Source organism: Podarcis vaucheri (assembly GCF_965113315.1).
Source record: "Podarcis vaucheri genome assembly, chromosome: 5".
Taxonomy (NCBI): domain Eukaryota; kingdom Metazoa; phylum Chordata; class Lepidosauria; order Squamata; family Lacertidae; genus Podarcis; species Podarcis vaucheri.
This window is the reverse complement of record NC_138763.1, coordinates 72,659,785-72,681,348: the sequence shown is the minus strand read 5'-3', so window position 1 is coordinate 72,681,348 and position 21,564 is coordinate 72,659,785. Positions and strand designations below refer to the sequence as shown.

Genomic DNA, 21,564 nt, shown 5'->3' with positions numbered 1-21,564 from the left:
GCAGAATTTCTGACCCACTGTCAGAGCCAGGCAATGTCATGCCTGAACCCAGAGATGCTGTCCTGATGAGCAAGTGAAGGCCAAAGGCCCAGATCCTAGTACCTACAGGCTTTGTACTGCCTGCCAATCTGCAGGCTTTGTACTGCCTGCCAATCATAATGGGGAGCGTGAGCATATTGCACACCCTTGTCTGGTTGTGTGGGTGAGGAGGGCTCTGAATGTGCACAGCATGCTAACATGAAGGCTTCCTTGGAAATAAGCCCCACTGTGTTCAGTGTCTAAGAGTGCAGAGAGATCATTTGCCATAGCAGCAATTGTAGGGGGCGGGGGGAAGCCCTTGTGTTTTCTCTTCAAAACAGGGCATAGAACAGTCTCCTTCAGACACCCTTCCTTTCCCTCCGGGGACCTCCATTTAAAGCAAGGAGGCTGGTCTCTGAGGAATGGGTTAAGGGAACCTATTACTGAAACCAAACTGCAGGTCACTTTTCACGGCATTGCATCAGGCAGTTTTGCTCCCCAGAGCAACCCTTTTCCAAGTTGCATCGCACACTCCTTTGACTACCAGCACGGCCATTTTGGGCAGCAGCAGTCCAAAGTAACAACAAATGGGGAAGTCGGACAAGTAGTGGTGAACATGCAACTTCTGTGCAGTTTTTCCTACCCTCTCTGAGGTATGGCCCCAGGCATAGTCCCAGAGCAGGAAAACAAAGAGGTTGACATTTCCGTTAGCTGAAGCTTTATTCCTAGACACTTAAGAGGTACAGATTCCAAAAAGGTAGGTCATGTTAGGTCTGGTTCCTCAATGCCCTAGTGATGACTTGAATGCAAGGATGATACTATAGTACCAAAGCAAAGAATTTTCACACCACCTCAAACGCAACGCTTCTGAGTGGAGACAGTTCACATGTTCAGTTGCATGTCCCCAAGTGTATAGTCAGCACAGAGAAATCAAATGAATAAGGCTTTAGTCTGCCGCAGCAAAGAATTCCAACAGAGAATTAAAGATGAGCACACTTTTATTGTGAATTTAGTTTAATGTCTATGACAGCTTTTTTAAAGGTACCGTAGGATGTTCAGAGCAAATCTAGGCGTAAAATATAAAATAGGAAACTGCCGTATATGAATCAAACCACTGATTTAATCTAGCTCAGTACTGTATGCCCTGACGAGCAGCAAATCTCTAAGGTTTCAGAGAGTGATCTCTCCAAGCTCTGCCTGGAGACATCTGGGACCTTCTGCTTGAAAAGGATGCACCTACCATTGAGCTACGGCTACTACCATCATTCCAGGGAATTTCAAGAAACAAGGGTGGTTCAGACGTGTATGTATATCACTTAATGGCTTGCAGATGGATGCCTTAATAGCTCTCAGTGAAAAATACTGCTCTCAAAGAGCTATGGAAGCCTGGTCTACAATACTTATTTGGTGATGGCTATTTCACTTATGCAAGGCGCCACTTAACTGCATTACTGTCATCGAGTGGTGATTTCACCCTTAGACGTGCCAAAGGAGAAAAGTGCTTCTAGGAACCCTTTGTTGTTGACAACTCTGGAGCATACTAGAAACATGATGGGTGTAGCCAGGGCAATTGATGCTTAATTGGCCACAGGTCACCTTGTCTTTGCTGAAAAAAAGACTATAAAAAAATGGTGCTGATTGCATCGCTGCCTCATGTATGACCCTCAGTAGCCTATTCCTTTGAATGCAGTTGGTTGTAATTGGTTTTAATTTCTGAAAATTAAATTGCTTTAATTCACCCTGGGACCTGCTGGTGAATAACAGGTAGTAAATTTAGCAGAAATAATAATAATAATAATAATAATAATAATAATAATAATAATGATGATGATAAGAAGAAGAAGAAGAAGAAGAATACAAAAAAAGAAACATGATTTTTTTTTTAGTAAGTCTATGCCAAAGTCTCAGCTAAAGTGGAGTGATCACTGTGAATGTTAGGATGAGTGAATCAACATTCAGTGTCATGAAGGAAAACGCCTGGGAGATTTTCTTATTGGGGCCGTGGAGTGCAATCTAAAGTCAGATGCAGTTTGCATTCAAACCTATCAAATTTGCACCTCCCAAAATAATATATGAACTGAAATGCAGGCTTTCTTCAAGATTTGCACTTAACCGAGTTCTGTGCTGCACTTCTCCAACCAAACGATGTTTACAAAAATGCACATGTTAAGAGAAAGCATGCATAAAAACGAACATATTAATAAAAATTGGCATACAAAGATGCATTACATTAGGGGAAATGGCTTCCAAAAAAAAAAGTATATATAAAAATGTGCTTATAAGGAGAAACTCACACTGCTAGAGAAATGCGGAGAACTGAATTTAAGATTGGTAAAATTGATCTATTTATGAAATTTCTATGCTGCCCTTTGTCTGAGGATCACAGGGCAGTTTACCATTCAAATAAATAAAACTGAAATGAGGAACCGAGAGAACTGAAACGGACATATTCCATTTCAACCCTACAAGAATCCCGCCGAATTTTTAAGTTAGCTTCCAAATAGCTACTGGGATCACGGAGACTGTTCAGAATGGAAAGTTTTCCCATCAGAAAAAAACCTTACCTGCCTGATGAATGGTTTAATTGAGTAGCCAGAAAGAAGGAGGAGTGCAAGTCAAGTGCAAAGAAATGCAAGAGGGGCAAACTGAGCAATGTTACCTTCAGGGCATCCGGTGTGTCTTCCAGGCAGTATACTTTGACATTGTATTCCAGCGAAGTACAAAGGGTGGGGGCAAAGATGGCGAGCTGGAGTCTCTTGATGGCCGACCGGGAGTAGGACTCTCCCACGAGGACGTACGTCCCAAGCTGGTCCAGCAGAACATGGCAGCACTTAGGTTCCAACTGGCAGTAGCAGGGCGTGTTTAAAGTCTCTTCATCCAGAGTTACAACTTCCTAAAGGAGAAGAAAGGGGTGGGCAGAGCAAAAAAACAGAAGTAAATTTCTTCCTGGTGCCTACTTCCATTGGCTGGAGGCCAGTTGGTTAGCATGTCAGATTTTTATTGTCTGTATTCAATGTCCATTGCAACGTAACTCAGAAAAACAAAAACTATCCAAGAGTAAGTTAAACAAAAATAATAATTCAGAAATACAAGTTGTCAAAATTTTAAATAGTAAAAGTCCCCAAATCATTTACATAAAAAAGAAAGAAATCCCATTGGGCAGTCAACACTGTTTTGGGTCAAAAGACAGTGACTTTCTTGCTGCTGGTGCACATGAACCAAGCTGAAATTATTATTCAATAGATTTATCTGTCTGTTTACTAGCACCAGGGTTGAGGGTGCTCTGTTTAACAAGAAGAAAAACTACACTATGGTCACCTAAATTCTGCAATTCAAGGAAACTGAATCCTGCAGCTTGCATAAACTATGCCATTAAGCAAGATTGTTTATGGCTCTTTGGTCCCCCTCCCCACAATCTGTTCTGCAACGTTATTATTTAACATTTTCTGAAATCATTTTGCCCAATTTACTCTGCTATTGTCACTCATGGCAAGGAGGCGAAGAGTTACATAGGGCACTAAAGTCGTGCTCTCTTGACGACTGGAAATCCATTGCTCATGTGAGTTCATCAGGCCTTTTCCCCACATTTTCAAGTATATTTTCACAACCATAAGGGTTAACATATTTTTTTTGTGTGTGTGTGTGAATGGTGTGATTCTAAGCTAGTTGAATTCTGTGGCTGGTACAACATTCCAGGCTGCAGCTTTTCAGCAGAACTGCCATCACATACACACAACCCTGATTTATAATACTTCCAGGAGGGCAGCAATGCAATACCTGCAAGGTCTCACCTGCCTTGCATAAATCTGCTGCTGCACTGGCATATATTAGCTTTTTATCGACTTTAAAAATGCTGCTATCCTGACTTTTCACTTCTGCGTTGTGAGGGGTGGACGAGAAAAAACAACAACAGAAACTTATCTATCTCCTTACCTTAAAATGCTTTATAACTGATAAATAACCATACATTTTTAAGTAACTGGCTTGACCCACAGATTGCATGCGGTGCCTTCACCAACGAAACAGTTGATTCTGTTCCCAAATCATTATGCTGTCTTACCTCCCAGTTTCCTTGGTGGGACTGGGTTTTCAGTTGCAGCATCCAGTCTGGGGAACTGACTTCTGCACAGTGGGGGACGGTGAGGATGACAGGGCGGCATAAGAGGAGCCCGGTGGGGCCACAGGTCACCATGGGGCTCAGCACTGTCTGCGTACCTTCGGATGGAAAGCTAGAGAGGGCAAGGAGAAGAAAGCTAAGTTGTCTCCAGTGACATGAAGGAAGTCAAAGAACTGGGCTGTGGCATCTGTTATCTGCGCCTCAGAGGAAATGGGATGGCTTGAATGAAATGGAGAATGGCTTGAATCTAACCTGACGAAAGCAATATTTGCTGAATAAAGCCCCTGAATGCAGTCTGGCTAAATATTAAATTAGTTAGAATTATCCACCTGCCACAATCTCCCCTCCCTTTAACTTCAATGGGGTTTTAAGCAACCAAATGGTGTCCTGGATTGCTGCCCTTGACACATAAAGAAGAAATACTAGGAATATTTGGTGTTATGTTGAAGGGGATGCCAGAAAAACCAGGACTTATGGTTCACATGTGGTGGCGGTGTAATTATGTACTTTTTGTGTGTGTGTGGCAAAGGGTGTTTAAGGAGATAACAGAAATCACTCGGTTGAAGCTGATCGAAAGTCCAGAGGTAGCATTACTATCAATTTACGATGGGGTGGAAGGTTCACAGGCTATGAAGGACTTGCTCACAATTTTATTGACAGCTGCACAAGTTATTATAGCTAGGAAGTGGAAGGGGCAAGGTGAATATAAAATGGAAGAATGGCATAAAGAGGTGTGGGATACACTATTAATGACAAATTAACATGTGCTATTAAGGTAAGATGGGGAATGTGCAGTAGAAATGATTTTGAGGGTATTTGTAGAATTTGTACTGTTAAAACGGAAAGGGGCCAAACCATCGCAAGAGGTGTTGAAATTTTGGGAGGTTGGATAGTTACAATGGAATGGTCTCGGGGGTGGGTGCACATTTTTATTCTTATTTATTTATTTTTATTACTTTGTCAAAATAAAAAAATAAAATAAAAAAGAAGAAATACTAATGGTAAGTTGAGTGCAGGCAGAAGAGAAAATTAAAGGCCTTGGCTAAGATCCAAAGTAATACGCCCAAGGTGGATTTGGGTTGGATCCTGACTTACAGCAGAATCCTAACTGTGTCTACGTTGCTCTCTATGAAATCAATGAAATGCTTAAGTTGGTCATGACTATCATGACACAGTGACTTCAATCAGACGTTAGGTGCAATCAGTGGAGTCTGGATGCAAGTTTGTAATGTTTCTTGAACGAAACACAGTTTGCTGAAATCAAGGGGACTAACAAAAGCAGACTGTGGAATGAATGGGAGTGGGGTGGGGAGTGGGGAACATCTTACACTGGGCACGCTCAAGCCTTTGACCATGCCTAAAGCAGCTCTCCTGGATAACCTCTGATAATGCAGGCCAGATTGAAAAACACAGCACGTTTTCTGCTTTACTTACAGGGTGTTTTCTGCTTTGTTGATCATCAGGTACATTTCGTAGAATTTCCCTTGAGGAATTGCTCCGTGTGGCACCAAGAGACTCACCCCTATGGACCAGAAAGGGGTGGTGGATGAAAAGAGAATGAATAAAGGGTTTTACTAGATTTAAAAATGATACAACCCTCAGCTCTGCAGTACATCTTCCCTTCTCTCTGATCTCTCTTTCCCCAAGTCAGTATATTAGGCCGCAGGCACAGAGCTAATGAGAAGATGCAGTGGACTCACACTGCATCACCAGCAACCCTCTGCAAAGCTCCCAAGCAAGCTCATCACCTGGTTTCTCACCCATTACCTCGAAAGCTGTGCCTAATTATTCCAAAAAGAAAAGATGGCATCTCTGGACATTGTTTTAGTAACTGTCAATACAGTATATCACTGTATTGGTGCCCATTATCTGTTTCTGCCCAGACGATACCTGGGGAAGGTGCCCCTCTCACCCACTCTGGTTTTATTTAGCACCAGAGCTAAACCAAGAAGCTGCTTCTAGCAGTGTTCATTATGTGTTCCTTTTCGCTCCCTCTGCAAGAAAACCCATGGCACAGAAAGAGATGAGCCATCCCACAGCAGATGAGGCCCACAGTCAGGGATCTTCCCCTTGTAATAATTTAAGATGATTGAAAATTCCCAACCATTGCTCCCTGGAAGAACATCTAAGTGAACAGGAAGCCTCATTCCTGAACGACTGCTTGAGGTCAATAATAGCCTGGATGGGGGTGAATAACTTGAAACTCAATATAGGCAAAGATGGAGATGCTTGTGGTATGTGGACTATTGATTGCAATAAATATCTCTGCTCTACATGGAATGACACAAACACCCCTACAGGAGCAGGTTCAGTGTTTAGAGGATACTAATGGATCTGGGCCTCTTTCTGGAATTCTAGGTGATGGCAATGCTTTTTACCAGTTGTGCCCCTTTCTAAAGTGCCTGGCATGAACAAGTGGAGAGGCAACAGAGTGTGGTGCTCTAGGACAGATTTATATCCCTTTAAGGTTCTCCACTCACCAGTGAGGGGGAGAAACCTGGAAGAGACGGTCACAACTAGCGAGTACATAGGAGCTCACCTGGGTTCCGACACCTCCCTGGAGCAAGGTGTCAGCTCAGAGCTGTCCAAGGTGCTGCAACCCCAGCTTGACCTACTACAGACTATGCTTAGGTCAGCCTGCCCATAACCTCTTGGTTCAATAGACTCTCAGATAAAGTCAGGACAGTAGAAATTTCCCTTCATGCTGACATTTACCTGTGCCAGGGATGGTGAGCCTTCCTCCCAGGCAGCCGAACGTCCCAGTGGCGCTGTTCCCAGGCTCCCGAGGCAGAGTCAAGAGCTGCTGAGAGCCCATGGTCTTGTTCCTTAGGTTCATGAAGTGATTATCCCTGAGGTTCTCCCCTGGGAAGGTGCCTGAGGGCATGACTCCCAGCAGGTCTGTCCCCTCATGCATCCCAGGTGAGGATGATGTTGTGGAGGAATTGTACACTTTGATCTTGAGGTTAGGGAGCGGGTCAAGCAAGGGAGAGTTGGTCATGGGGATCTTGTCAGAGGAATCTTGCAAGGCATACATGGGGCCGCGGTACACGCCGGCATTGGCTGTCAGGTCGGGCTGCATTGAAGGGTGCAGCAATTGGGGGGTGTCTGCAAAAGAGAAGGTGGAAAATGCTTAATGGTATGTTTCTCATAGAAGGAAATAGACACAGACAGCACAGCTACTCCTTGAAAGCTTGTCTGAATGGTTAAAAACAAACTTTAACATACACCAGAAAACATGCAGGGAGATTTTATTCCAAAGCGTGGGCCTCCACTTGCAATCTGAACGGCTTACAGTTCTACCACCTCCTCCTGTTGGATAATGTGTCAGATTTTGACAAATGCCTGCAGGCTAGCTGATGTAGCTTTCTTCTGATTTTAAGCCACTTTCTTCTATTTATTTATTTATTTGAAACTTCTACAGTTTATTTCACACTTTCCATCTTGTTTAGTCTCACAAATGATTTAGTTAATTGAGAAAAAAGAAAGCACCCAGAGTGTTCCAGGCTAGCCAGGATTTGAACCCAGATTGCCTTGGACCAAGTCCACCCCTTTCTCCACAATGGGTTCTAGCGGCCTTCAGTTCAAATGCTTGGTTGTATCTGTTTTCTCCTTCTGCCTTGTGAGGTTCAAGGACGTACGAAAATGGATGTGAACCTTGTGAGTAAGCTGGGGTCTTACCATGTCTGGAGGTCTTGAAATTGACTGGGTGGAAGCCTCCTGTCAGAGCAGCGGAAGAGTCTGTTATGTCAGTGTCGAAGTCCCGGCAGCTACGCCTGTACACAACCACCCCGACAGCCATCAGGATAACAATGAACACAAAGATGGCAACCACAACACCAGCGTACAAGGCCACGTCACCGGTAGCCTCCAGTACTAGAGGGAAGAGAAAGATTAAAACAGAAATTGAAAAAAGAATTGCCACTTTCTGCTTGCTTCTTTATTTAAATGATGTTAGGATGCCTTTCAGAAATATTATCATGATGGGTACAACAAAGGCATGACTCTTCCATTCGGAATTCAAAACCAAAATGTTCTACCACATTTCCACCACCTATTCTGATTCCTCCCCCCTCTGTCTCAGGATTTTTGGAAAGGCAAGGAGGAAACAACAGAAAGTCCAGCTGAAGAGAACTTAGAAACAAAAGACAGAGATTGCCTTAATGTCTGAAGCCCTCTGGCCCTCAGGTTTTCCTTCAGTGAGTCTAGTTAGGAAAAGTTTGCTCAGGCAAGTCTTTGCTTTGAGGGACTTTTCATGCGACTGCCACTCAGGAATGTTATCTGTTAGTAGCATGTTCCCTACTGTCATTCTTTACAGCAAGGGTTGGACACACACACAAACCACCAAATGCCTTTCTCTTTAGGTTACGGAGATCCAAGCTGGAAGCTTGACTGATTTGTAAATGGAATACAACACTGGGACAAAAGTTATGATGACACCATAGAATTGTAAAGTTGGAAGGGACCCCAAGGGTCATCTAGCCCAACCCCCTGCAATGCAGGAAACTTTTGCCCAATGTGGGGCTCGAACCCACGGCACTGAGATTAAGAGTCTCATGCTCTACCAACTGAGCTATACCAGCTACAATAACCACAAGTCCTTTTTTTTCCTTTTTGAATTGCTGTGTTGGGCAAGCGGTGGGAAAATTGGGCTCCCTCCCAGACAAAGGCAAGCTTATTTTGGTGGTCTGGAGAGGAGAAGATAGGCAGAAGCCAGAAGGAAAAAAAGGTTAACAGCAAAGAGGGAATGGCAGGAAGCAAGAGCCATGGGCTTGCAAAGCTATAATCTGCTGTTCAGGAAAGAAATTTAGAGAAATTTATGGTATCCAGAGTCAGGAGCCAATGAGGAGAATAATTTTAATTGCATTACTCCTTAGACCATACTAGCACAAAGCAAAACAGGAGCCCCTGAACTAGGATGGGGCAATGGGGGGGGGTGCAATAAGGTTTATGGATCTTTGACTCAGTGATAAGGGAAATGATCACCAGCCACAAGGCTGCTGTTTCAAGATCAGCAAGCCTTAATAATAATAATAATAATAATAATAATAATAATAATAATAATAATAATAATTTTTATTTATACCCCGCCCTCCCCAGCCAAGGCCAGGCTCAGGGAGGCTATATTAATGCAATATTCTTAATGTACACCTGCCTATGCTTTAAATGACCTAGTCAGAAAACCTTGGACAACCTTGGCACAGTCGTGGACCCCTAATTAACATTGCCTCTGGAGCTATCTATTTATACATGATGCGTGCTGTGACTCCTTGGTCTCCCTTGGTGCGCAGAAAAGAGGACCGTGATAAAAGTCATCTACCTTGAACTTCTATAAATGTGCATACGCCTGAGGAAAAAACACCAACACTGCCGCTCTATGAGACTGGATGCACAGAGATGATCAACCGAGTCAATCTCTCCTGTAGGTTCGTTTTGGTAGCAAACAGGTCCTAGATTGCTCTGGACAACAAGGGACCATCAGCTCCTGAGTGGCTGAGCTCGCAAATGATGTTTGCTGCCTAGTGCTTTCCCCCTGCCCCCAACCTCTACTAACTATGTTGAGTTTCATCTTTAAGATCTCCTTGGCTTTATAAAGTTTATTTATGTCAAAAATGCTGGGCCTTGGATTCAACACTTCCAAAGTTCTGCAGATCAATTTGTTCAAACATGCCCAGGAAGACGTTTTTTTGGGCAGGGGGGTTGGCCACATAAGACTATAGAAATAACTGAAGCCTCATCCCATCACTGCCTCCAAAAGAAATGCTGTATGGATTTGCTAATAAAAGAGCATGACTTTTTTTCTTTAACATGCAATGTTTAGCTTATTTTTTTAAGTTGCTGCTTTGTTAACAGTGTTTTATAGATTGTAATTGTTCCACTAATGCTTTGTTAATTATTCTGTATGATTCATGTTGTATTTGTGATGTTCTATTCTGTTCTGTCATGATACTGATTATTTGTAAGCCGCTTTGGGATTCATTTGAATGGAAAGAGGCATAGAAATATATTCAATCAAATCGAGAATTACTCCAGATATGCCAAGAGACTGGCATTTACAATGATCTCCTCCCTCCACCCCTGTCTTTGATTTAACTGTTTCCCTCTTCTCCAAGCTCCCCCCATTACCGTGCCCTGTTGTCACAGGTTCCTTCTTTCTGAAGGGGACTATGTGGAACTGAATCAAGGTGTTTCCCCCCCCCCTCAAATACACATACACATATTGTATCACATTTTACATTTATACTTGCTTTTAAGGAGTTGTTGATTTTTTTAAAAAATTGTGATTATATCTGGACTATGGTCAGGGGTCCCTTTACTTTTACATGTATGATTGTGTGTGATCCCCTGGGAATTTCTTTCCTGAGGGTACTACCAGAAAAGGCACAAGGAAGAAATAACGGGGAATTTACAGGCTTTGAAGTATCCAATCAGTGCCATTTCCCAATCTATAGGGATTGCTAGAGTAGACAGAGGAATGTTCCATGCCAAGCTTCCATCATTGCTTGCTACAGAAGTAATTTCCCTCCCTCTGACTAGAAGGTGAAATACAACAGCAAGGAATACTGCTAAAATAGTTCAGGGCTTGGGAGGGTTGACTCCCATGCTAATGTTATTTATTAAGGTGTCACCATCAATATGCATGGCACTTCAGAGCAGGAGCAGGAGCAACAGGGAGCCCCAGGGAGCTTGCAGCCTCAAGTTTGACAATGGAAATAAAACAGAAGGGAGGCAACAGGCAAGGGATTTGCGTGACCAAGGCATGGAGGCTAAGGAGTTGAGATGCATAGGCTTGGCAAGAATAGTTTTGAAATAGCTTTAGAATTAAAGGGGGGTGGCGAGGTAGGATAGGGCATTCTGGGAGGTCATTGTGGGCATACGGAGAAGCAAGGGAGACTGAGCAAAGGTCCTTTAAAACAGCAAGAGAATTTTTAGGTGGCAGAGAACAGCAGAATTGGAAGAGTAGCAATTACTCTGCCACCTTTATCCTCCCTTTATTTGATTTTCAGTCTGCATTACAGAAGATAAGCTATCACTGATGAAGCTAATAAATATTCTGCACTGGATGCTACTCATGCAGAAACAGCTCTGCCTCCTATGCTTCAGGTTCACAGACATTATCACGTTTTATTGCCACGCAGTGCAGCAACTGATGGCACACTGCCGCAAGGAAAGGGGAGGGATGCACAACAAGGATACCCCCATCTCTGGCAAAATGAAAACAAAAACAAAACAAAACAACGTCACCGCTATAGCCCTATGTCAAGGAGTTACAGAAACGTCAACAAGTTACTTGAGGGTGAGAGAGAAAGAAAGCTGGGAGGGGAAGAACAATGCTTGCACTGAGCAAAAAACGAAAGCAAGGCGTTTCTCTTTCTCGCTCTTGCAGATGGATGAACTATAGCTTTAATTTCCATTGAAACTTTACACTGAATTTAGTCAAGGGAATAACAGGTGTTGGTGGAGTATAGTTTTTGATTTTATACAAAGAACTTTTATACAGAGAACTGATATTTTCATCATCTTCATCACCACCATTATTAATTCATTCCCACGACCCAAAATATTGTGTGTGTATGTGATATCCTAAGGTATACTGGGAGAGCTGTAATAATAGGTCAAGGCAAAACTGAGCAAAACAAAAATAAGAATGGCCTAATATTTATTTTCCTACAGTGGCACGTGGCTGTCAGCCATCCCAGTGCGTTTGCCGCTGCTATCCACAACACTAGAAGCAGGTTTGTTTTACTGGGAGCAATTGGGTAGAAAATGGCCAGCACGTTTTCTATTATATCTCTGTAAACAAAAAGGCTAGAGAGCTTTCTTTAAAAATAGAAAAAAGCAAGCAAGCTGATATGTTCAGGGAAGGAGTCCAGAACATCACATGCATCTCCTTCCTTCTGGAGGCTACAAAGCTTTATTACAGTGTTTCCCAACCTTTTTTGGCCAACGGCACACCTGTTTAATGAAAAAAATCTCGCGGCACACCACCATTACAGCCCCGTGACGTCAGCGCGCAGCGTCACGCCGGGAGGGATGCACGAAAGTGAAAGTTTTCAATTTTTTCCCCTCCCCCTTGCCGGGGAACCTCCAAGCTTTGGGGGGGGGGAGGAGGCAGCAGAGCGAGGGACTGAGGGACGGCGGCAGCTGAGGCGGCGGCGGCTGTTGTGGTGCTGGCGGCGATAGCGGGCGGAGGAGGGGGCGGCGGCGGGGCCGAGGTGGTCGGCGGCGGCGGGGGTGGCGGCGGCGGGTGGAGCAGGAGGGCAGCCGAGGCTGGTGAGGGAGTAGGGTTGCCCGGGGCTTGAGGAGCCGTCACCGGGAGTTGCTGCTGCTGTTGTTGCTGCTGCTGCCCGGACATGCCGGCCTCCTCCTCGTCCGCTGTCTCGTGCTCCTCCCTTTTGCACGCGCTGCCCCGCCGCCGCCCCATTGGCTGGGTCCTGTCAGCTGATCCTGTGTTATTTCCTGTGTGTGTGTGTGTGAGGGGAGAATGGAGAGAGAAACCTCGGCACCACCACCGCGGAGCCGCCCCCGGCTCGACGCGGATCCTCGCCGCCGCCGCCTCTCACCGCCCGACTCGCCCGCCTCCCTGCCACGGCACACCAGCCAATGTCTCACGGCACACTAGTGTGCCGCGGAACACCGGTTGGGAAACACTGCTTTATTATTTAAACCAGCACTGAACTAAAAACCACCACAGTATCTTTCCTACTGAATTGGAAATAAACCTGGTTTGATTCTAGTTTCTAAAACAAACCCAGTTTGCTTTTCAAGGTCCACCAGGCCTAACAATGTCTACATTCCCCCTCCCACTGGCTTCAGCTCCCTTGAGGCTGCTAGAGTCACACAGAGATGGTCCTCCAGGAATGTTTTAATACTGAGGTAGGGCAAATGTTCATGTATAGCAGACAAACCCGAACCAAACCAAAAGCTTAAATGTACAACAAATGAAAGAAAATGGCTATGAAATGGAGACTTACGGTGACTTTTGGGCTCGCTTACAAATCTTTTATCTGTCGGGGAAAACAAAGTTCAAAAACAAAGGTTGAAAAATGAGAATGGCAACAATGAAGATGGTAACAAAAGAAAACAAAGGGCAATTTAGCAGCTCTGGCAAACTGAGGACTTAAGGGTATGGTGAAAACGTAAGCACAATGGAACAATTTGTACTGAAGTTACATGCAAGACAAAGCTACGTAAACTGCAGTTGGAAGGGAGGAGGAGGAGGCTGGCATATTCACTCCATAAGCAGCACCTCTCAAATATCTGCACTGCTGTATCTGCCCACAGTATCAGGAGGGTGCCTGTGAAATGTAAAACCAACATCATGGTCTGGGATGCTGTGCTAACAGCAAGAGTCCATCTGGTCCAGCGGCCTGTTTCTTAGGATGGTTAGCCAGCTGCCTCCAGCAAGCCTGTAAGCAGGGCACAATGGTGATAGCCGTCTCCTGTGGTTGCTCCCCCCAACCACTGGTATTCATTGCCATACTTCCCATAACCATGGAAGCCCCCCACAGCTATGTGGCCAGTTGGTATGAACCACCCAACTGCACTACTATTGGTTCTTCACAATATGTGACCCACCAGTCCTCTCAGGCACAATCCTAGAACCAGTGCTTTTTCTGGGGGGACGCATACCCCTAAACATTTTGTGAATCTTTGTACTTTTGTCCATTTACTGTATTTATTCTACCCAATTTGAACTATAAAATGGTGATTTTCTTGAGTCAAAATGAGAGTACCCCTAAACATTTTTTTAGAAAAAAAAGCACTGCCTACAACTCATCTGGACAGAAGCAATGAGCTGCCATGTTTCTCAACTGTCCTGTCCTCTGTTAGCAGCAGTTAGTTACCCCAGTCACCACCAAAAACACCCCCTACCCTCCCAATCAACATAAGAAAGTGCTAGAAGAAGCAGTGACATCTAATTTATTTTCCGGTGGGGGAGCCATGCTTGTCTGTTGCAGTGAAACCCAACAGTGTTGTAGGACGTTAAGGACGAGCACATATATTACGGCGTAAGCCTTGAATGGTGCACTCCAGAGGTCAATGGACTCCAACTCCCATCATCTCCAACTCCTGACATTGCCTACTGCCAGGAATGATGGGAGTTGTAATCCACCAACACCTGAAAAGCACCACGTTGACTGGCAGAAGCTTTCATGGGCCTGTGTCCACATCATCAGATGAATGAAGTACAGTCCTTTTTTCTTTTCTTTTTAAAAAAAGTTTAGGGGATACTCTCATTTTCCTACTCCTACTGAAATACTGTCCCTCAATGAGGTCAAACTTAGAGTCACAAAATGTTTAGGGGTATACGTACCCCTGCGTCCCCCCAGAAAAAAAGCACTGATGAAGTATATGGTGATCCCAAAGTGGCAGGGACACATATATGGTTGGGATGGTGGAGGAGGAAGAGAGGAATGAGGGAGGCAAAATGCTAAAGAAGAAGAACAGACTAACTCCAATTCATCTTAAAGTTCTTCAAACTTGCTACATGTTGAACGTTCCCACACACTGGAAAGGTACTGATCCTTGTTAGGCAATGGGGAGGTACACAGAGCACAGTGTTCCTTGCCTCTCGGTGTGTTGCTGCTTGGTTTTCTTCTCAGTACCATTTGCCTGTTTAAGTGTTAACAGCCAGCAGCAGGCTGCCATGGTGCGCAGTTTGACTGTGCCTGCAAACTGCACCCGACCTCGGCTGTCATGATGCCTTAATTTTCCCCAGCAGTGAGCTTCTCCAGAGCCAGCAGCTACTGGAGGGAGGGGGAGATGCTTTTTCCCTTTTTCAAAAAATAAATTGCGTCTCTGTACAGGACACCCCCTCATCTCTGCTATCTGCCAACATGGATCAATCCAGTGATTCCATTTAAGATGACACACATACATTCTCATGCAGCAGCGGCATGAGGTTAGAATTATAGCATTGGGGGGGGGGTGAGCAGATTGCGGTGGGAGGACAGAATTCAGGCAGCAATATAAATTCGGGCAAAATAACGAGCCAGGAAGGTATCACAACGGAAATCAACATGACTACAGCAGGTGGCAGCACTGTCACAATTTTTTATTTTTTTTTAAAAAGCAGGGCTGCTCTTGTAGCAAAGTTTGCTTTTCTGCTCATTCAGGCAATTTATTTTGATGCTCTAAGCAGGCTTCTTCAATCTCGGCCCTCTAGATGTTTTGAGACTACAATTCCCAGCATCCCTGACCACTGGTCCTGCTAGCTAGGGATCATGGGAGTTGTAGGCCGAAAACATCTGGAGGGGCGAGTTTGAGGAAGCCTGCTCTAGAGAGATGTAAATACAGCAATTCTCCCCAGCCTTGCCTCAAGTTTAGAGTGAAAGGGTTAAAACCAAACATCTTCTGCCTCCTGCCTTCCTGTGACCACCCAACGAGCTTCAGATACTGGCTGAGCTACTGTGATGTCATGGAATGTTCATTAATGTACAAGCAGACTGGATTGAAGGTGTCGACAAGAGAATACTGGCAAAGCAACGTGCTTTCCTGAGCTGTCAATTATCCTAAAGGGCTGCAGGACAAGAGCTGTATTCTGTTGGCAAAATGACTCAGGCAAAGGTCCTTTGCAGGCTGCAGGACCGTTGAGCTAGAGAGCAGGTCACGTGGGGGTAGGGAAGAGGCTGATTGTTGTCATGTAGAGCCAAGGAAAATTAAATCTGCACTTGTCTAAATATATTTTTCTTCATTATTGCTTCTTGGCTTCTGGGGCTTAGTCCTAGCACTGAAAGTAACTTCTGTAGCCTGAGAGATCTGGATCAAGTTTAAGCCAGGTGTTCATGAAAAGCAAAAATCCCACTGAGATACCATCAGCACCCATTTCTTTGGGGGATCAAATTGTTGAAGAAAATTCACTGGATTGCTTTCCCCAACACTAAGACAACTGATGGATTTCTGAAGGAAATGTCAATGAAATATAAGATTTCTCCCTCATTTCAAAGGGAAATGACACTATCCACAATTGCTTTACCCTGCCCACCGTGTTCTCCTTTCTCATATGAAGAGGAGACCCCATTCCACTTCTCATAGTTTCACTCTTTGAGCTCTGCAGGTAGCAGAGGGATTCTGCCATCATGGGTTCTGAATGACAGTTCGTCCACCTTCTTCAGAAGATTCACATTCAAGATTAGGACTCAAACCTCATTAAGGAAAGGCTGGCATTTCACCCACTAACCTTACCATACACTTCTCAAAATAGTTCTCTTGATCTGTCTATCTATCTATCTATCTATCTATCTATCTATCTATCTATCTATCTACAAAGGCAGCCAGCAGTTCATACAGATAATCCTTCTACAGTGGTGCCTCGCAAGACGAAATTAATTCGTTCTGCGAGTTTTTACATCTTGCGAATTTTTCGTCTTGCGAAGCACGGTTTTAACGGTATTAGCGGTTTTAAGAAAAAGGAAACAAACTCGCAAGACGTTTTCGTCTTGCGAAGCAAGCCCAGTGGGAAATTCGTCTTGCGAAGCAACTCAAAAAACGAAAAACTCTTTCGTCTTGCGAGCTTTTCGTCTTGCGAGGTACCACTGTAACTGAAATATTCTGCTCTTCTGAATGACCTACATATCCTTTGAGTAATACAGGTGTCTACGTCAATCAGCAGTCTCAAGTCGACTGTTGGCTGGGCAGCAGCACAACTGGAACCCATTCAGGTGGGCTACAAGGATCTGTAGCCCATTACTCAGAAGTAGCTTGCACCTCAGTTGGGTTTGCTCGCCACTATGCCCTAGCATGCTGTCTCCATGTACCTCCAAGACTTGAAACCATTTACCTAGAAGGCTGATACCAACCAGAGGCAGAGGCAATGGGATGATCTACACATTACAGAGTGTCAAATGCAGGTTTGCTATGGAGTGTGCACTCAACAGGGAGTGAAAAATAATCACAGTTCTGTGACAAGTGTACCCAGTAATTATGTGTGCAACAATATGTTTGATCACATCCATACATCTTCGGTACGGAAGAAATATTTAAGAAATAAAGTTTATGGAAGGGAAGTTTTGTGTCTTTTCCTCCTCTCAGCAGCCCCTCTTGGTACTCCCTTCAACATGGTTCAAAAGGGAGCCCCAAGAGAGGCTTTCTGTGGGTCTCAGGTAACCACATTGGGGCAGAGCAGAGAGGAAACTTCCATTCCTTAAATGATCTTAAGTTAACTTAAGTTTCAAACTTCTGAATTTAGGTGGCCAGAGAACTTCATTGGGACTGGTAACAGATTTGGGTAAGGAGCTGAAAGGATGCAGCCAGTGTTCTCCCCCTGCCATATATAAGTTGGCAAAAACAAACCCCTGTGTTGCAATGAGAACCAATCACAGAAACAAAGACACAACAAGTAGGCTAATAACTGTTAGAGCATATGCAATAGAATAATGATATCATTCAAAAAGTAGGAATAAATCTATTAGAGTTCATATATACAAGGTAACAGACTAGTGGCACAGAAGGTCTTCTGTTGAAACCTTTGAATAACCATTGTGAGATTGACCTTTGATGCCTATCTTGAATGCATGGTCTACCACTAGTCTGTTACACCTCTAATAGTAATATATCTAATAGTAATAGTAATATATCACCTCTAATAGATTTATTCCTACTTTTTGAATGATATCATTACTCTATTATATATGCTCTAACAGTTATTAGCCTATGTGTTGTGTCTTTATTTCTGTGATAACTTTGCAACAGAAGTTTGTCACTGGGTCTTACATGCCCACCTGCAGAGCTTTTTCAGTACAACTGAAAAACCTGCCTCCCTTCTGTCTTCCCTTTCCCCTCTGCTTCTTATTAGGCACAGCAAATCGACTCACTTTGCATACAGAGCCCATCGGTGCAGTTTTTGGAGTCAAGCAGCACTCCGCTGCAGTCTTTGCCTCCATTCCTGGGCGAAGGGGCTGTGCATTCTCTGCTCCTCCAGTGCGTGCATTCTGTGCTGCAGGCTGACCACTTGCTCCATTCCGTCCAAGCTCCGTCTACTGCATTTCGGGAGGGAAAAGACAGTCAGGGACTAATCCATCACCAGAATCACCACCATAAAGGAAGGAAACTAATTAGAGACGCACAGGCAGAAGGGGGGGGGGCAGGGAGAGAGGAAACAATTTCTTGTAGGACTAGCTTACTAAATCCTGAAAAAAAACAGAATGCTGGGATGCCCTTGTGAAATCACCTACTGGCACCACCGGCCCCAAACCAAAAAGTAAAGTGATACTGGCTGGAAGGCAAGATCTGACTTAAAACACTGCAACCTTCCAACACAGGAAGCTATTCCTCATCGAAAACATGCACTATCTCCCACACGTAAGTGTTTTTACACCAAAATTTTGTTGTATTTTAAGTGTGCCTTAACGTGACGCATACTGATACAAGCAACTATTTTCAGGCGTGCATCTACAGTTAGAATTTCTATGCTGTGTTTTAGCAGTCCGCTGAACAAGCCTGCAATGTAGATCAGTATCATTACCCCCATAATGCAGCCGGTGAGCTGAGGCAAAAGACTGTGGCTTGTTAAAGGTCACCTACCAAAAAAATCAGGCGACATCTTGAAAGCTGTAGGTTCTAACTACTACAGCAGCTTCCTCTTTTTTAAAGCACCACCTGCTTTCTTGCCACAGCTGTCAGTTGTCATCCCAACCAAGCATAAAATGTAATTAAAAAAAACCTAAACTAAATGGAACAGATTTGACTAGCACATGCATTCCCAAATCTGCCTTTCTTAAGGTTCCAGCCTCCCATCATCATGTGTATGATTATTACTTTTCTGCTTTCTTTTGAAGTCTAAAAAGAGCAGCCAGACACAAAAGTGCATTGAATTCTCACAAAACAACCCGCTTCTTTATTGTTTATCCTGTTTCGTCCCTCCAGGCCGCAAGTGTTAAGAGCATTGTTATTTTCCTCAATTCCTTGCAATAACACATCTTGCTGCTAGCAGATGCTGTGATGTTAGCAGTTCTTCCTGTAAATTATGAGTCTCACTTCAGTTGTGACTCAACATAAATATCATTGCACTATAATGTACACAGAACTTTCGTACAAAATGGAATATTGGATGGCTTTCCCCAAACCCTTGATATTTAAAGGTAGTTCTAAATAAAGAATGAGCTGTTTTAATAAATGACATTTGGAAACTGGTGGATTGTTTTCTAAAGCAGTTATGGCTCCCAAATGCTCTGCTGCCTGGCTCCTGCTGCTTGAGATACTCTAACGCTCCGTACAGGGTACTGAGTCTAAGTCAAATGGCTACAGCAAGCTTTGCCACCAGATTCTGTGCTATACAAACAGAAACAGCTCACTGTGCAGAGTCCAGGAGTGGCTGTCCGAGATGCCCTTACCTGGGCACATAGTGCTGCAGGAGATCTTCTGCAAGGACTGTCCATCGCAAACAGAGCCACCGTTGAGAGGCGCAGGATTGGTGCAGGTCCGGGTGCGCTTTTGCCATCCACGACCACAGCGGTTGCTGCATGGGGACCATTCTGACCAAGTAGACCAGCCGCCATTCACTATGAGCAGGGAAGAGAAGCAAAGGATGTTAAAAACCATGAAAGAGCAGACAAGTGAGGCTATCTCCTCAATACCAACCTAGCTGACTTCTTTCTCCTGTAGCCACTTCTAGTGTTACAGCTGCCCACACGAAATATGCTGGGAAACACCCACATTGTGTTGGATTCCTGTGGCAGATGTAACATTCAATAAGTCCTCACCACCATGGCTGTCCCAATCATGCCAGTGTTGCACAGTCTTGGTGGAAGCTGGCACCAGACTGGACACTCTCCATGTGCAGTTACCACAAGAGGGAAGCCCAAATGCTACATCTTCTCCACCACCAATCAATAATAATAAAATATACCTTTGTAAGAACACATCTATTAAGGAATATCTGCAAAATTGTAGCACCTATGCATCAGAGACTGCACTGGTTGTCAATTAACTGTTCAAGGTGTTAACTATTGGCACTAAAAGCCCTGAACAGCTTGGGGCCTTACAATGAAGCAACCTATAACTTGTAAAAAATCAATCAATCAATTGATGGGGAAACTGCAGAGGTAGGGACTCTTACAACAACGGCAACTTATTATTTATACCCCACCCATCTGGCTGGGTTTCCCCAGCCACTCTGGGGGGCTTCCAACAAAATATTAATATACAATTGCAAGTGCTATTAAATTCAGTGGGACTTCCTTTTGAACAAATATGGTTAGAGGATCAGGTTGTTATTTGCATTCAATGCGGATGTTTACATACTGCATGAACCAAGTATTTAATTATACATGCACACACATCTTCTCCTTATCCACCATGTGAATAAGCCCCCTAACCTGCCGAAAGCAAAAAGTCTGTACCATAGACAATGACGGTGGCTGTGGTGCTCCTCCGTTTGGCGACAATGTTCTTGGCCACACAGGTGTAGTTGGCAGTGTCAGAAAGTCTGGCTTGCTTGATGATGAGGTTATGGTCAATGGTTATCAAGAAGTTGGTATCTTGGGCAGTGTCAACCACATCATCATTCCTCAGCCACTCCACCTAGAGAGAGCCACGGGGGGGGGGGGGGGGAGAAAAACAGGGAGGAAAGGAATAGGGAAAGAAGGTGTTGGGACAGGTTAAAAAAAAATGAAGGAAGGAAGGAAGGAAGGAGGAAGAGGGAGCCACTGTTAACTACTGTAACACACACAATACATGCAACGTGTGATCTTCATTCCAAAGCCAGATCTATAACATTTTTTAATAAAAAAGGTTATAGGCTTCCCCAGCAAGCCACGGGACTTTGTCATCCAGAGCCTGGAATTCTGTTGGATAACCCTCCAGGGGTGGAGTCAAACTGCAGGAGAATCACAGCACCTGCTGTGGCCGCAGAGACTGCTAATTCGTAACTGCTGCCTCCTGTGTTGTTTTTGCTGCATTAGCAGCACCGAAGCAACCTCTCCAGGAAGCAAGCCTGGGCAGTGTGTATGGAGGTAGCGGGCTGCCAAGATTACAAGACCCCCCCTCCCACTCTAGGCCTCACTGATGTAGTCCAAAAGAAAGCAGAGCAAAATTTGCCACAGGTACCCATGACAGAAAACTCCACTGGGTTCCTGTGGCATTTATACATTTGCCCACTTGCCTTGCACTGGTACATGCAATATCCTACGTAGAAGTAATACTGAGTAAGCATAAACAGGCCTTATTTATGAAGTATCCTGAATCTTGTGACGTTCAACCCATTTTTTTTAATAATAAACAACCCTGCCTGTCACCCCAGGAGGCCCTAGTACCATAATGCACCTGGGCTTTGCTCATTGTTCGAGAAAGGACAGACTTTCTTACAGAGAACCTTTCTATTTTTAATTTTGTTCCCATCTGCCACACCAGCTGGATGTGGAATGGCCCAGTTCAACCACCTCACTGTTTTGTTAGCAAAAAACACACACAAGGCCAGACAAATCACAGAT

The 21,564-nt window shown here is 44.3% G+C and overlaps 1 protein-coding gene across 3 annotated transcripts in view; it reads right to left on the bottom strand.

Annotated features, from left to right (window-relative positions):
* UNC5B (unc-5 netrin receptor B) overlaps nt 1-21,564 on the bottom strand; it is a 216,738-nt gene that overhangs the window by 63,830 nt on the left and 131,344 nt on the right. For 2 of the 3 annotated variants that reach the window (XR_014219592.1, XM_082222021.1), the window contains exons 5-13: nt 20,476-20,656; nt 19,468-19,635; nt 17,950-18,114; nt 13,108-13,140; nt 7,814-8,008; nt 6,851-7,240; nt 5,570-5,657; nt 4,079-4,247; nt 2,678-2,911 (exon numbers count right to left, since the gene is read on the bottom strand). Coding sequence is in view for 2 of the 3 variants with exons in the window: in XM_082222021.1 (XP_082078147.1) it covers nt 2,678-2,911; nt 4,079-4,247; nt 5,570-5,657; nt 6,851-7,240; nt 7,814-8,008; nt 13,108-13,140; nt 17,950-18,114; nt 19,468-19,635; nt 20,476-20,656 (1,623 nt within the window). In the remaining variant the exon portion in view is untranslated. The remainder of the gene's footprint in view (nt 1-2,677; nt 2,912-4,078; nt 4,248-5,569; nt 5,658-6,850; nt 7,241-7,813; nt 8,009-13,107; nt 13,141-17,949; nt 18,115-19,467; nt 19,636-20,475; nt 20,657-21,564) is intronic. The other variant, XM_082222022.1, reaches the window with a different exon arrangement.